Source organism: Microtus oregoni, unplaced genomic scaffold (assembly GCF_018167655.1).
Source record: "Microtus oregoni isolate MIOR12 unplaced genomic scaffold, Mior012 000058F_ref0000040, whole genome shotgun sequence".
Lineage (NCBI taxonomy): Eukaryota > Metazoa > Chordata > Mammalia > Rodentia > Cricetidae > Microtus > Microtus oregoni.
The window spans coordinates 9,238,854-9,256,514 of record NW_024543834.1 but is presented as its reverse complement, the minus strand read 5'-3'; the positions used below and the strand labels follow the sequence as shown (position 1 = coordinate 9,256,514).

The 17,661-nt window shown below is 35.2% G+C and overlaps 1 protein-coding gene across 8 annotated transcripts in view; it reads left to right on the top strand.

Moving 5' to 3' along the window:
- The window catches only part of Pum2 (pumilio RNA binding family member 2), a 77,266-nt gene that overhangs the window by 47,494 nt on the left and 12,111 nt on the right, over positions 1 to 17,661 (top strand). For 6 of the 8 annotated variants that reach the window (XM_041639357.1, XM_041639352.1, XM_041639351.1 and 3 more), the window contains one exon: positions 2,845 to 3,081. The exons of the other annotated variants lie outside the window; for them this stretch is intronic. In XM_041639357.1, the coding sequence (XP_041495291.1) occupies positions 2,845 to 3,081 (237 nt within the window). The remainder of the gene's footprint in view (positions 1 to 2,844; positions 3,082 to 17,661) is intronic. 8 annotated transcript variants of the gene reach the window in all.

Here is a 17,661-nt window from a genome sequence, read left to right as displayed (position 1 = left end):
CACTCAACTTGGTTCTTTCAGATTCCCATTTGTCTTAGTTGAGGAATTTCCCCTTATTTTAAGGCACTGGTCTCAGAACTAACCTTCATGCCTTTCACTTTATTCTGTTGCCTGGTCTGGGAAATAAGTCATTAAAACTTGCTTTTAGGAACAATAAGACTAGCACATAGCTCAACATTAGAGCAGTTTTCTAGCGTGCATTAGAGTTCAATTCCTAGTACCATGTAAAAATGAAATTTTAAATTAAAAATAGGGGCCTTACACTTGACACTAGTAACTGCCTCTAAATAATCAAATTCATCTTCGCCATTCTTTTGGACATTTTGTGAGAATCCATTCAAGTGCTATACATACATATTATTAAAACAGGTCTGTTATCTCTGTGTCACACTATGGCACACTTAAGTGGAATCTAAAATACATAGTTGTCTGTTTTTACATAGATTTTTCTTACAAATATTACAGTTTTATTGTTGAGTAGTGTTAAACACCCCAATTTATAATACAGTTGGCCAGGGAGTGGTAGCCAATGTAATGTAGCAATTAAATCATCCTTCCCATTACCTGTTATTTCTAGAGTGATATTTTATTGAAAGTTTGATGAAATGTCTCATGCATAGTTGATGAGTGAGTAATGATTTCAACATTTGTCAAGCTTCTTAGTATTTTAGGTATGTTTCATTTGTCAATGTTGTAGGTAATTTAGACATAGAGCAAGCTTTAAAGAGCTTTATGTATTGAGGTAATTTTCTTTCTGACATTTTAAAAAAATATTTGCCGGGCGATGGTGGCGCACGCCTTTAATCCCAGCGCTTGGGAGGCAGAGGTAGGCGGATCTCTGTGAGTTCGAGACCAGCCTGGTCTACAGAGCTAGTTCCAGGACAGGCTCCAAAGCCACAGAGAAACCCTGTCTCGAAAAACCAAAAAAAAAAAAAAAAAAAATTTGTCTTTTTAAAAATATTTTAAAAAATAAGCCGGGCGGTGGTGGTGCACGCCTTTAATCCCAGCGCTTGGGAGGCAGAGGCAGGCGGATCTCTGTGAGTTTGAGGTCAGCCTGGTCTACAAGAGCTAGTTCCAGGACAGGCTCCAAAACCACAGAGAAACCCTGTCTCGAACCCCCCCTTCAAAAGAATAAAGTTCAAAAAAATATATTTTCTTTTTGGAGGGCTATTGCATGTGACATAACCAGTTTCTTTTACTCATTTGGCAAAAGAATGATAATGCAACTGCTATTAGTAGAGAGCTGGTGTCAGCTTATCAGATAAACTGATTACTAAAACAGTTATCTTAGATAAGTACAGTATGTAACGAATGTTTCAAGCAATCATTTGACAGTGTCCTTTTAAATTAGCATGTTTGAAAGTAGCATATATTGAGAATTTTTCCTACACCAACTCTAAAAGATTTACTACATTTAGTCTTAATTTAGTTTTACTATTAAAGCTTATATAACTTTCTTGCAGATTCTAATTCTCATGTAATGTCTTAAAATGTGAACTTTTCCATAAGACATGGCCAGGATTTTAGAAACTGCATTGGCTATTATGAAAGTCAAATATTGCATTCTAATCTTTTGTGTGGTGCAGTGTCATAAGTCCTTGACCCCTTTTTTCTGTTTAGGTATTTGATTTTGACAAAAACCAGGGTAATCATGGTTCCCGTCAGTGTTACAAGCTCAACTTGGTTTACTTATGTTTTCTAATTGTTTTCCTTAATCCATATGATGTATGACCTACTTATGCATGTATGACTTATTTATTCCTTGGGATATAAAACCAACATTAAATAGACTTTACAATTCCTTGGAAAGAATTGCCATATTGGTCCGAATATAGAGCTTGTCCTTAAACCGTATTTGTCACATTAAGAAATATTACTTGAAATTCTTTACTATATTAAAGGTATTTGGTTAAAAGAGATTGATATTTCAAAGTAAGAAATTTATTTGAAACCGTATGTTCTTAATGAGTCAAGATAGGAATTGGGGACATCCCTTTAACATTCTCAGTAAAGGATTTAACTATCCACATGCATGCTGCTTTACAGACAGATCTTGGATTATTCTTTTGCGCATGCTCTCCTAGCTAGCTTGGGGATTGGGAACTTTTAACTTGAATAAGGAGCTCAGGAGGCCAGTGCTTAAGGAATGATGGGTCCTTGGGGGTAAAGAAGTAAAAATGTCTTTGGTTTAGTATAATAAAGAGAGACATTAATTTTCCAAGAGAAAGTTTGGTGTTCAGGAAGTTTTTGTTTAACAAATTATATGAACAATACTAAGAAGTTAGCTTCTACTTTTATTTCACAACCAACCAGTAATATTCGGGCCAATATGGACTTAAAGGGCTTTATTTTGAACATAGTTAAATTTCAAATCAGACATGACTGGTGAGGGAAATTTATGAATACCACATTTATTAATATAATCTTTTTTTGACATTGAGTCGAAATCTTAAAAGAACAGATTTCAGACATTAGGATAATACCAAATTAAACTTTATTTGAATTTTATCTTTATGTCCTAAAACAGACAGCTTTGCAATTCAGAGTTTATAAATCATACCAGGGTATTAAAGCACAGTAATCATGTTTAGTGGTAAATATGTGTGAAATAATGAAACATATGACTGCTCTGTTAAGGATTTGTTTATTGATTTATTGGGGTGCATTTATACCCTTTTATGATTACTACGTTGGTATATATAGTTATCACAGTAATTATATTCTCCGTAAGGTTTCGAAAAATAATTATTGTGATCACTTCTATTATTGCCCAGCAAGAGTTGGGGATAGGTTTTATTCAGTTAACACTGTATGTAATTAGGGTTTTTTTTATTTCTTCTTCAGTTGGCAGTTCTGCAAGTAGTAGTGCCACAAGGAGAGAGTCTCTATCTACTAGCTCTGACTTGTACAAAAGATCTAGTAGCAGCCTAGCACCCATAGGGCAACCATTTTACAATAGTCTGGGATTTTCCTCCTCTCCAAGTCCAATAGGCATGCCTCTGCCAAGCCAAACTCCAGGACATTCACTTACGCCACCGCCATCACTTTCATCACATGGATCCTCATCCAGTTTGCATTTAGGTAAAAAAAAACCCAAAACCCTTTTTATTTGTATGTATACATGTATGTGTGTTTGTGTGTGTGTTTATAATATATGTAAAATATTGAATGTTGGATAAAACATGCCAAATTGCTTTTGCTTTTAGATACTAGCCTTTTGAAAAAGTTCTACTTTCCTGAAATTCAAAGTGAGGGTCTAATGTACAGTAAGGTAAAGACCCTCTTTTGTATCTTATGTTATTTTTATGACATACAACAGTGTGTTTTTTCATGTCTGTGCTTTTGATTTGTGTGTTTTAGAGCATCTGAAAAGTCAACTATACATGATAGTGAAAGAAATTTTTACTATCAAGTTTTGGCACACTATAAGGAAACATTAATTACACAATAATGGGATGTAAGTAATTTAGGTAATTTAGTTTAGTACATACAGTGTTGGCCATTTTACCAAAAGGTTTTATCAGAAAATATCAGTTAATGTTTGTACATTAGAGAAGTTGGTGGCCTTCTCTTTATTTTGAATATGTTAAGGGGAAAAATATTTTGAGCGTGTTATATTTCTAAAGGCGAAACATTTAAGACTTTTATTTCTATTTCTAGTTAAAATTTCCACACCTCCAGATCATTAAATTGATGGTTGCCCTTTATTCCTCTCTAGGAATCATTTGCCCATACAGATAACAGTATATTTTGAAGGATTTTAAAATATTATAGACATTACGGGCTATATATGAAACCCTATCTCATCCAAAAAAAATTGCTATTGAAATTAGGCTTAATTTTTTTAAAATATTTATTTATTTACTTATTGTATATGCAATATTCTGTCTGCATGTATGCCCGCAGGCCGGAAGAAGGCACCAGACCTCATTACAGATGTTGTGAGCCACCATGTGGTTGCCGGGAATTGAACTCAGGACCTTTGGAAGAGCAGGCAATGCTCTTAATCGCTGAGCCATCTCGCCAAGCCCCCGGCTTTGATTTAAAAAAAAAAAAATACAACTGAAACTAAAAGTAAAGGGTTCTGTTGGCTTTATGTACTTGGAAGGAAAGATTTAAAATAGCTGTTTTTTTTTTAAGTAACATTATAAATAGACTATAATTTAGTAATACTCTTACTCTTCTCCAATATATGGATATATAACTTTTCCCTCAAGATCATTTGATAAGAGTAAATGTCCATATAACAAAGGTATTTGTTGGTAGTGGTCATTTTAATTTATATTACATGGTGAGCTAGGTTTCTTTTGTTATAAGATTTTTGTCCTACATCCCATATTTTGAAATTTTGCTCTTTGGAAGATTTGCTCTTTTGAATATGTTGAATATGTGCCAATTAGTTTATTCAGACGGAGTCCTGAGGGCTACCTTGCAGCACTATGGTAGCAAACTTGCCTGGAGTTTAGCCTCAGCCTCAGTTATCACCTGTAACAGTCACAAGAGTTGTGGGGGGTTTATTCTATTGTTACCAGACTTTCCTCCACTCTAAGACAGGCATTTGAAACATGTACCGACTTTTGGAGCATAAGAACCATAAAAATGCCGGGTGTTTTGGTGCTCACCTTTAATCCCAGACAGAGGCAGGCAGATCTCTGAGTTCCAGGCCAGCCTGGTCTACAGAGTGAGTTCCAGGGCAGCCAGAGTTACATAGAGAAATCCTCTCTTGAAAAACCAAAACCAAAAAGAAAGAAAGAAAAACGAAAACCATAAGAACAGTTATATGGCAATAGTTTTGTGTTTGTTAAAATTATATTTGTTGTGTCCTGTCATCTTTTCATAGGTAAGTTGCAGATCAGGTTCTGTTTAATTGTTACTGCTTGTGTTCGTTCACTTAGAGTGTGTATAAGTGGATTCATTCTATAAAACTTGCTAAGAAAGTGAATAGAAGTGACTTTTTTTTAGGTGTCTATAATTATATTACAATCTGGATGTGTGTTTCTCCTTTTTAGATAGTAATGAGTCTGACCGAATTACTTAGAGAAAAATTCTACTCAGTTGTGGGAAATACTCAACATCTAAGCAAGCTTTCTGTGTCATAGCCTAGTGTTATTGCCCCCTAAACTTCAGCTGGAAATCAGATATTCAAGCTCACTTCTAATGGCAGTTAGTAATTACCAGTCTTGCTTTTTTATGCAAGCTCCCAATTTCCCCTAGTTTTAGTCATGTTACTGACAATGAGTTTTTAGCAAGATTATCCTCTACAAATTGAAAATAATTCAGATTAGTGAATTTGCTCTTTATACCGTTTTCATGAAAGTAATCTACTCTATACTTTCTTACAATTGGATCATGATGCAAAAAAGTTTCTGTCCTTCGAGACATAAAAAGTATTTATTATTTTGAAACAGGGTATTGCTATTAAGACCCGACTGACTAGAATTTGCTGAATAAACCAAGCTGACTTAACATTAATGATTATCTTTCTAAGCCCTTGTTGCCTCAGTTCTCTAGAAAGTGATTTTGAATTCTATATCATTGAATTAGTTTTCTGTGTGAGTCAGTATCAAGATTGCTGATATATACAATACTTATTAGATGTAGACTTTGTATATTTGATTTTATAACATTTTTCTTGGCACACATAGAATTCTGAGGACATGCTGTATAGTCAACAACTACGTTGGAGGCTAAGGCAGTGATACTAGTAAATTTTAAGGTTAGCCAGGGTACTTAGGGAGACCCTATTTCAAAAAGAAAGAGCAGATCCTTCTGCCTTACTAATATTGGTTGAAATTAATTCTAGATTATTCTTGGATAAGAGTTGGAGTAATGAACATACAACTGTTAAAGTTATCAGTGGTTCTTGGGCTTAGCATTTCCAAAGTTCTTGATGAGACATTAACTTTAAAACTCAGCTCTCCTTTTGGTTATGCTAGCTGTTTAAATTCCACAGAAAGCGCCAAAAAGCAACAATCTTTGTTTCCAAAAAAAAAAAAAAAAACGGTTTTTTTTTTCAAAGAGTAAATATATAATCATATCATGAGAATTGCTAGAGTTGTTTATTTTGGTTTTTCGAGTTTCTCTGTAGCTTTGGAACCAAATATTTTGGAACTAGCTCTTGTAGACCAGGCTGGCCTCGAACTCACAGAGTTCCAACTGCCTCTGCCTCCCAACTGCTTGGATTAAAGGCATGCATCACCACGGACTGGATGGAGTCACTTTTATTGGAGACCTATTTTATTTCATAAGTTTTGAGTATTTTTAAAATAAAAACCTTATTTTTAGAACCTGTATTTTCTTAATATGTTGAACTTAGAATATTGAAAAATAGCCTTAGCCTTCTAATATATAATATAAAATCAAGTTAATTTTTCTAAACTACTATAACCACAACATTGTTATCATAACTTGATTTCTTATTGATTGATTTTCTTGCTTGACTTAAATATCTCTGTAGTTTATTTCGTTTGAGTCATGGTCCAAATACAGTGCCTTTGTTTAGTTTGTCTTTTCATTTATAGTTGTTTTCCCCACTTTTTCCTTATTTCCATTCATTTGTTGAATAAATTGTCCTGTTAAATTTCTCACATTCTTGAGTTTGCTGATTGCTTCCCTATGGTGGTGGTAAGCATGAGCCTTCTTTTTGATGTTTCCTGTAAAAGTTCAATCTAGGTGGGTTGATGGGATTGTTTGGCAAGATGCAACTCTGGGTACTTTTTGTTCTGTTGCATTATATCAAGATACATCTTGTTGTCTCTTTTGTGAGATTGCTAAACTATTGACATAAATGTTTTTAGCAACCATATGTTCATTGCCTAAAACATTTCTTCAGACAAAAAAAAAAATGCTGGCCTTTAATCAAAGCATTTGGGAGGCAGGGGCAGGCAAATTTCAGTGAGTTTGAAGCCAGAGTGAGTTCCAGGACAGCTAGACTTGTAATACAGAGAAACCCTCTTTTCAAAACAAAACAGAAATAAATATATATATAAGCGGCTACAACATGGTGTAACTATAAATTTCACTATGATGAATTTTCCTTTATAACTTCTGGAGTTACCCTAAAAGGCTATCTCTATAGCAGTTAGGATAACTTTTGTTAGTTTCTAACTCTCAGAATAATTAGCTGATGTCTAGTTTTCCACCAAAAGTTATACTATGTTTGGCTCCCTTAGATCAATTCTGTGTCACTACTTTTTAGGGGAGGAAAAGAGAATCTTGTTATATAGCCCAGGTTAACCTCCAGCTCACTATACAAGCCTAGACTTGAATTTGTAATCTTTCTACCGTGAAAGTACTAGAATTACAGGTATCAACCACATACCTGTTGAAGTTTATTTAAACTTATGCTTCAGGGTAAGCACTGAATAGTAAGCGAGATTTTTTTGGTGTGTTTTTTTTTCCTGATGTTATATTGAGGAGAGAACAGTTGTGTTACCTACAATTATTTAATCACACCCTGTGGAAATGACCATTTTAGATGAGGATTAGTTCTGGATCTTGCGTTATGATACAAGAGCTTACCATACAATCATGTTAATCATATTTAACAGACGTGGTGCTTGTTAATTTTGCCCAACTGTATGGTAATGTGAGTATAGACACATCTAAGGTAAGCTAGGCTATGGTGCTTGCTCAGTTAGGTGCATGTTGTGCATGTAGATTTTTCAGCTTACATTGTGGTTGTTGGAATGTGACAGTCAGGACCATCTGTACCTCATACTTCATCAGGAACATTGGATATTTACAATATTATTTTACTCTTCTAGAGCTAGACAAGTAATCCCTTGTTGTACCTCCCTTTTTAGGAAACTAAAATGTTAATGATTTCTAATTAGTCTTAATGCTTATGCTCTTAGTATTTAGATTAGTTTGGGACTTCTAATTTAGGAATAAAGCGCCATTGTGTGTCTTTCCTTAGTTTTGATACAATAAATGGCTTCTCAAAAAGTGTACTTCCACCCTCAAGAAAAGAAATAATAAAATGTATAGTGTGAGCTTTGAACTCAGTGGAATCAGTTGATTGAAAGGTGGCTATGAATTCTGAAGATTCATCAATGTTAAGTAAATAGGAGTATACTCAATCTGGATTAGAAATTTTTAGAACTCACCTTTTCTTCTAGTCGTAATATTTTATATTAAAGGTGGGTTGTTTTTCCTGTTTAGTAGTTATTTGCTAAATTTTATTTATTCAGCTGCTTCTTTTAGAGGAAATTATAAGATGAATAAGTAGCAAGTTCGTTGTTAGGCTGTGTTCCATTTTCGTGTCTTGTATGTGATAGTTAAAAGGAAAAACCGGTATAAAATATTTCAAAGTGTTAATTGAATAGCATCAGTCATTTTTTTTCTTAATACACCATCATTTCATCCTTAATGTCAACAGAGACTGGCTCAATGCTGTCCATTTAAGGTGAAGAAATTAAAAAACAAATGAGCCCAAAAGATTCAGACTAATAGCTTGCATTTCTGACCTTTGATATTTTATTCCTTATATATTATGCTGTTACATGAGGAATGGAATGATTTTAAAAAGTGTTTGAGAACTGTATTTTAACTTAGCCTTTCAGGAACTAAAGTTTATATTATCCTGAGGATTTTGTTTCCTTAGGAAGGCTTATTATATAACATTATCAGACTTTTAGATTACTTTCTCAATTTATTCTTGAGGGTTATATGATAGATGTTTTCTAAACATCTTTAAGGTGCAAGTATGTACCTACTCCTTGAAATAATATTTCCTAATCTAAGTTGGGTAGCTCATGGGCAGGCTGTAGAGTATCACAGCTAGGTCTTAGGTTATATACAAGTTTATTTTTGCTCTTAAGATTTTGTTCATTACCTTTAGTATTAGTTATTTTTCTCACTGCTGTAACCAGATAACCAACTAGAAGCAGTAAGGCTAAAGAGTTTATTTTGACTTATGGTTTGAGCTGGGCAGTTGTAGTTGGTTACATTACATCTGGAGTCAGGATTTAGAGAGACATAACTGGTCATGCTCGTTTTGTATCCCCTTATTCATTCTGGGAACCCAGGATATGGTCCACATTCAGGAATAGTTTTTCTCAGATAAGCCATCCCTTCACGGATGAGCCTGAGGCCTGTCTCCTTGTTCCTTCTAAAAACAGTCAAATTGACAGTCAAAATTAACCATGAACCCTTTAAGAATATCTGTGACTTTGTGGTTGTAATGTTTGTGAGTATTTTCTCAGTTAAGATGACTGTAGATTTAATACAGGATATCTGGTTGATCATACATTTTGGACATCTTATCCAAAACTTGAATCTTTGAGCACTCAAATCTCTTGTTATTTGCATTCAAATTTTCAACCTTACCATATTTGGCATTGAATTCTACAAAAATATTCTAAAATCTGAAAAAACTCAAACACTTGTAGTTCTGAGCATTTAAGTTAGTGCTCAGTTGTACTAGACCTCAGGAGGCAAAAAGTTTGAAAATAGCCTTGCAGCCATGATTGGCAATAAATGCCCAGCTGCAGAGGCTGCACTTCCGTAACACACGGTACTTGCTGAACTTTCTGGTAGTTTATTATATTATATTAAAAGAAATAGTATGCAGACAGAAGTAATTCCCGGTTACAGTTTGACTCAAATGGCACACTTGATTTTTTTTAACTCAAGGATCCCTTGTGTGTTCATGTAAGCATTTAACTTTGTCGACCATTGGCTTCATGTAGTTTTTCCTTTTGCTCTCTGTTCCATTGAACTATATATGCCAATTACATTTTTAAATGGAGGAAAGGGTTTATGGGATGAGATATAGAAAATTAAGTCTTAATATTTTATATGTTTTAAAATTTATACCCACCCCTGAAGTATTCTGTAGATGAGAGCTTTTGCTTTAAAATTTTTGTTTACTTGATTTGTCAGCTTTGCTGACCTTAATTGATCATTTATTTACTATTGTTTTATTATTTTCCCATTGTCTTACCATTTCATTTTTATACTGTGTAGCTTGAAAGGCTTCAGTATTGTAAACCAACTTAATGGATACATTTAGTGGTACCAATCTTTTCAAGTTTTTAAAAAGAAATTATTAACTGATTTTGAAAATCATTGGAAAAGCATAACCAAGGATATACAAAGTAGTCTTGTATACTTAAAAGAACTTCATACTGCCAGATACCAAAACTTTACACAATTGTAGTTACTAGGATTTTGACATTGGTATGTGCTCGTTTAATTACATAACTTATGACCATAGTTACTACTCTAATGTATGAAAAAGATGGTCTTATCAGTAAGTAGGACTAGAGTAATTGTCTGAGTAAGGGGCAGTGAACTTTGAGTTTTGTTTCACTCACAAGTAGATATATACACACCATTTTTAAATGAAGTGGTTGATTTTCAGCCAATAGACAACAAAAAATATTGGTTGTGCCTCTATGGTTTATTCAGATAGTTCTCAACGGATTCTTTTATTTCTTTGTATTATCTGTATGGATAAGTTAGAAAGATTGTGTTTTACAATTTTAGAATCTTATATGATAAAAACTTTAATAATTATAAGTAGCAAACTTTGACTTATTTATTGTAACTTGGTGAGAAAAGTGAATTTGTTAGTATATTGTCTTTAGATTTTTCACTTGCTAGTTGACTGTAAATTATAGTTTATTTCAAGAGTGCTCTGGCTAAGAAAAACCACAGTCTTTATTCTCTTATCAGGTTTATACATTTGTGATGTTGTTGCCTTACTTTATTAAATAATGTAGTTCTGTAGTAAGGTAGTCATTCTCTCCAGTCGTAAGAGTAACTTTCCTTTGTAGTTCATACTAAGTTTGTTGTTGGCAGGGTTGTGTTTAGAATTGTTTTTAGGTTTATTTTTCCCAATGCCTTGCAAGTTAAAGTCCAGACTTTTACATAACTTTAAGAGTTGGCAGACTCGAGGGCTGGGGAGATGGCTAGCAGTTAAGAGCACTGGCTGCTCTTCCAGAGGACCCAGGTTCAATTCCCAGCACCCACATGGCAGCTCACAACTGTCTGTAACTCCATTTTCAGAGCATCTGATATCTTCATACCAAAAACGCACAAGTTAAATAAATCAGTTTACAAAAAGAGTTAGCAGATTCAGTTAAGCTGGCTTGTTATACTCCTGTGATTCCAGCCTTTGGAAGACTGGGGCAGGAAGATTTGTAAGTTCAAAGCCAGCCTGGGCAGCAGTAGATTGACTCTCAACAAGTTGTAGCTTTCAGGCTACCATTTTCTTAATTGGGTATGTATATAACTGTTGCACTATAAAAAAAAAAAAACCCTAAAGGTTTTCTTGCCAGTTATGGGATTTTTACTTTTTGTATATGTGATTTGTTTTTTAAAGATTTTTCTAGGTTTGGTACATCTTTCGCAATATTTTTCCATTTGAGTCCTTTTATCACTTAATAATAAATGTGCTTGTGTATTCAAGATACAATTTATATTCATAACTTATGGAACAAGCTTTGATACTGCTAGTAATCATGGCTTCAGAGAAATAACCCAACTCCTATATAATTCATAACCTATATAATTATATAATTAAGAAAGGCTGCCAAAAGAAAAATGTGGCACATTTACACAATGGAGTGCTACACAGCTTGAATTTTGAAGGACAATGGATGGAACTAGAAAACATTATTTTGAGTGAGGTAACCCAGACACAGAAAGATAATTATCACATGTACTCGCTCATAGGTGGTTTTTAAACAAAGCAAAGAAAGTCAGCCTACAAACCACAATCCCAAAGAACTTAGACAATAGTGCACACTCTAAGAGAGACTTACGTAGATGTAATCTACATGGGAAGTAGAAAAAGACAAGATCTCCTGAGTAAATTGGGAGCATGGGGGAGGACTGAAGGGGGAGGGGAGCAGAGAAAAATGTAGAGCTCAAAAATACCAATTTTAAAAAGATGCTGCCAAGTTGCTGTGGACATTGCTCGGTGGTTAGGTGCACGTAAGTAACCAAGTGTGCTTGGAGAAGACTTCTATCTCACTATCGTGTGTCACTCTGGTTTTAGGGGATAGATGCCATCTTCTGAGCTCTGAGGGCAACCAGGCATCTATATGGTGCACCAACTGTGGGGCAGTATTATACAGGCTACATATTTTTGTATTGTATGGCAGCCAGACTTTTTTTTTTTTTTTTTGGTTTTTCGAGACAGGGTTTCTCTGTGGCTTTGGAGCCTGTCCTGGAACTAGCTCTTGTAGACCAGGCTGGCCTCAAACTCACAGAGCTCTGCCTTCCTCTGCCTCGAGTGCTGGGATTAAAGGCGTGTGCCACCACCGCCTGGAGGCAGCCAGACTCTTAAACCAAGGTCGCACCTGAGGTGGTCACGTAGCACTAACAGACTGGCAGTCTCCTGGGTGAGGATGTGCTAATGTTGTTCTGCTCCCTTCTTTGTGATTATGGAGGTCACCTGGGAAGAGTTGTTAATCCAAGCTAGTGACAGATATGACTTTAGCCCTGCTACCCCAAAACAGACTGCTAATAAACTTCTCCCTCAGTTTACTTTTGGGGATGAAAGCTGTTTTAAAAATAAACGCAGGTAATTTTCAGGATTTAAATGAACCCTGATATTGCTATGTAAACTATGTCTCAATTATTCCAGTGCCTCCAGGTCAGTCCAGAGAAGTAATTTATGTTGCGGTTGGACCCCGACAACCTACATACATGGAGAAAAACACACTCAAGAAAATAAGTAAATGGCGCACGCCTGTAATCCCAGCACTCGGGAGGCAGAGGCAGGCGGATCTCTGTGAGTTTGAGACCAGCCTGGTCTACAGAGCTAGTTCCAGGACAGGCTCCAAAACCACAGAGAAACCTTGTCTCGAAAAAACCAAAAAAAAAAAAAAAAAAAAGTAAATCCTTAAAAAACTTTGAAGCAACTAAACATGAAATCTCACTAGGAATCTTTAAAAAGAAATGCAGATACACCTTAATGGCCATTTTACTATGGCAAGAAGTATTAGAGAAAAGCCAAATAAAACTTCTGGATGAAGTAACCTTTGTCTGTGTGTAACTAGTAGAAATTTACCTTGCTGATCTTTGATGGAGGATGAGAATGTACGTTTTCCAAGTATTCTTGTCTTCATTGATTGATCTAGGAGGTAGTTTTCATGAAAGAAATCCAAGCAGTTTTTGAAACCATACAGAACCACTCCTTTTTGATAGAATAATGGAGGTGGAACATTTTTAACATAAATGATATGAAGACTATGTGGGTCATATGTTAAAACCTGGTCTGTTTTAAAATATTGTGATGAGTGGAGGGCTTATGTGCCTTGTGATGACACCATATACCATGCATTGAGTTAGAGCTCTAGAGTCTACAAGACAAGACTTCTAAACTGCTTTTAGTAAAGAATCATAGACAATAGAAATTCCAGATACATCTGTGTATAAAGGAACTTCTTTCTGGTCTACAGTTGTTTGGTGTCTGTATGCATATTCTCACAAAATTGCACATTTAACATGACACACTTGCTACATTTGTGCTTTTTATATTAGCCTATTAATATGTTGTCAGACTTAACACTTCTTACTAGGATCACTTCAACATTTAAACATGTAAGCCTTAAAATAATAATAATAACTCTTTGGAGCTTGAGATAGGACAACAGTTAAAAACACTGGTTGTTCTCTTCCAGGGTACCTGATTTCAATTCCCAGGACCCACTTGGCAGCTCATATACAGTCTGTAAGTGCAGTTCTGGGTGAATCCAACACCCTCACAAAATACCAAAGCACATGAAATAAAAGTAAATTTCAACATGTAGTAGTAGTCCTTCTTTCTTTCAACAAAATGCTTATATATTTATGTTTAAGTATTGATAATCATTAGAAAACTTTTACATAGTTTATACCCTATATAATATCAGTTATTTTCCAAGTTTATATATTATAAATTATATTAAATGTTTTCTTTGAATCAGAGCATTTTTGAAAACTTTTAAGTTGATTATTCCTCATAACTAATTAGTTATGATTTCTTGATTAGGATGTTAGCTTCTCAGGCTTAAACACAAAATGAGAATACATTTGTGTCGCAGGGTTACTGAAATGATGGCATTCCGTTATATATGCCATTACTAAAATGAAACAAAACATTGTTGCCAATGAAGAGAAAGATGTGGACTTTAGTATGTAAACACACAAAGTTTTTAAATATGAGGAAAAAGTGAAAAACAATAACATTTGAGGTATTAATCTGGGAAATACCCTAATTTTTATGCTTTATTGTCCTTTTATCATTCACACTGAGGTACATGCATTCTATGTCTATGTATACTAGTACTCAGTATTCTTATCAGCGGATGGACAGCCGGGTAACAGGAATATATTCTGTATTTCTGAAGATTTGGAGTTTAAAATAAATGTGTAGATTTGGTCATACTCTGAAGGTTCTGTAGGTAACTTTTCTTTACCCTCTTTGTGGTTCTGGTAGTTGATGTCAGTTTTCCCTTTTCTGTGGCTTGAAGATGCAAAACTCATCTGCCACCATCAAGTCAAAACACATGACTTTCGCCACCAGAGTCTCTTATGGTATTGGTTCTCAACCTTCCTAATGTAGTGACTCTTTAATACAGTTCCTCATGTTGTGGTCACCAAACCGTAAGATTGTTTTCGTTCCTATTTCATAATTGTAATTTTGCTCCTAAAATCGTAATGTGAATATCTGTTTTCTGATGATCTCAGGTGACCCTTGTGAAAGGGGCCGTGACCCACAGGTTGAAAAACACTGTCTTAAGGTCTTCTTAAAAGATGTTAGCTCTGACCCATTGTATCCCAGTATGACCTCATTTTCACTTAAGTCCACAGAGGTCTATTTCTGTAGTCAGAAACAGGTGTCAGAGCTTGAAACCTGAAAATGTTTTGCAGGAAAGCGCACTATTCAACCCTGATTTCCCAATGCAGAATCAGTCTTAACCAGTCAGAGAATGGATGGGAGATAGAATGTGGTAAAATGGATTCTAGTAAATGTTTGCCTTAAAACATTCTAATAATGACTTTTGGGGAAACACGAGATAATGAAATGTTTTATTTAAAATTTTATGTTATATCAGTTTAATATAGAATATTTTGTAATATTTTTCAGGTTATTGCTAAGCACATTAGGGTAACAAATACAGAATAGGCACACCTCTAATCCCAATATTTGAGAGATAGAACAGAAGTATCAGGAGTTTCAAAGTTATCCTCAGCTATATAGTAAGAGCTCCACAGAAGCTACTTAAAACTTGTCAAGGAAGGAAAGATTGGCCAGTGAGGTGACTCAGCAGGTAAAGGTGTTTAACATGGAACAAGCCTAGTGACTAGATTTCAGTTTCTAGGATGCAAAGAAGATGAAAGAAAATGCCCAGAGTTGTCCTCTGACCTGCACCTGAACACATTGCATGCATGCACACAGTGTTTTAAAACGAGGAAAAGAGATGGTAGAGAGAGACAAGTCTAAAGGCAGATTAGGAATTAGTATTCTAGATTGGGTGGGAGGTGGAATTGTAATTGAAGCTAGTCAGATGTGTTTTGCTTTGTTGCTACATTGTTATATTTCGACTTTAATGTTTTGTTTGTTGAGACAGTGTCCTACTATGTAGCCTTAGCTGGTCTGGAACTCAGAAAGATCCATGTGTCACCATACCCAGTTTACTTTTAAGTGTTTTTATTTGCTGGTATTTAGTATGGAAGAATTCAGAATCTTTAGAGTTATCAGAAAAATTAATAAAAACCTAAAAAATTTTTAAGTTTCTCTTTTATTACGTTATCATGAATGAATATGAAGGCAGCATACTCTGACTAGCTGCTTGTCACTTTACTGTAAGACCGCAGACCGAAATGATAGAACTGGTCTGCTTGTTCTACACACATACTCAGACAGTTGTTTTAAAACTAGTGAGTCACCCTCTCACATACCAGGTGTGGAGCACACTGGTTCAGAATCAGTGGCAGCAGAAGTATAAATAAGAATGACTGATTTGTTTGCATGTTCTAAAATAATTTTGAAATAGTGGGGGTAGAGCTTACTGGACAGTTTTAGATTCTCTAAATTTTAGAATTTTACCCCCCTTACTTCATCATCTAAAAATAGTGTCTTTTCAAACTCTAATTGATTTAGCATTATTGATTAAATGAAGTTCATATTGGGACTTGGCTTTGGGCAGCAAATAGAATAGGATCAAGGAATGTCTAATACAGAGATATTACTGATCAGTGTTGGTAGCATAAAATAGGTATTGTCACATTAAATCACCTTAGGAATTTGGTGTTAGCAGTTATTATTAGCGCATTAAGTAAGGGTAAGTTTAGACCCCACTAACAATAAAGATAAGCAGTGGTACAAATAGTGAGGTACAAAGAGTGTGTGTATGAACAATTAGAGAGTGTAAGTTGTGAGTGAGTATAGTGTTTTAAAAGTCACGCTAACTGCATTATTAAAGAACAAACTGCCTGGAACATGTGTGGATTTGCTCCCATTACCACATAAACAGGTGTGGTAGTTCTTTTTCTTAAGAAGTGAAAGCAAGAGGATCGGGAGGATTTCAAGGTACTCCTTGACCATATAGCAAAGTCAAGGCAGGTCTGGAATGCGTGTGACCCTATCTCAAAAGTAAAATGACATAAGCCTTTGGGATGGCTTAGTAGGTAAAGGTGCTTGCTACCAGGTTTGAGGACTGACTTGAGTTTGAGCCCCAGAGTCCACATAGTGGAAGGAGAGTAGTGACTTCTGTCCTCTAACCTCTACACAACCACCCCGTCCCACCCCAAATGTAAAATAAATAAATAAATGTGCTGGCAATCAATCATTCATAAGAACAAATAATGAAAACCAGAGGGTTGACAGTAGTGATAAAATCTGAACAGAATTGAAGCACTGAACTTTGTCACACACTGAGTATTTTAATTGTGACTATTGAGATAATTAGATAAAGCCGAACCAGAATTTGGTTAAATTATTTACTTTAAATAGGATTGTTGTAGAAAGAAACTTTAGGGGCTGTATGTCACATAAAATGTCTATAAGCTGGAAAGATGGCTCAGCAGTTAACACATACTTTTTGTAGAGGACCCAAATTGGCTTCCCAGGATTAGCTTTGAGCGGCATGTGCCTTCACCTGTAATTCCAGCTCTTCAGCAGTGGTTCTCGGGAGACATTCCTAATGCTGCAATTCAGTTTCTCACGTTGTGGTGACTACCAGCCATAAAGTTATTTTCTTAGCTACTTTGTAGCTTTAATTTTGCTACTGTTGCGAGTCATGGTGTAAATATCTGATATGCAGAATATCTAATATGTGACCCCCCCGAAGGGGTTAAGGTCTACCAGTTGAGAACTGCTGCTCTGGGGGGAGGGGGGCTTTGGTGTTTGTCCTCTGAGGCAGTCATGCAACCACATGCATGTATATACTTTAAAAATAACATTTTCTCCTAAAATTTCTAGTTGTCATTTAGTAAGTATGTATCAGGTATCTAGTATGTAGTTTGGTATAGTTTGATGATACTTAACAAAGGGTGAATGATTTTAGATAAGTGTTTAATATACCGTAAAGTGTGAGGTTCACAGAAAGAAAATTATGTTAAAAGTAGATAAATGCTAGAGGTAGAGGGAAAAAGAGTGCCGTTAACACTGCAGTGTTAACTTATTGCTTCCAGGCCTTTTCATGGTTGTAACATCTCTGA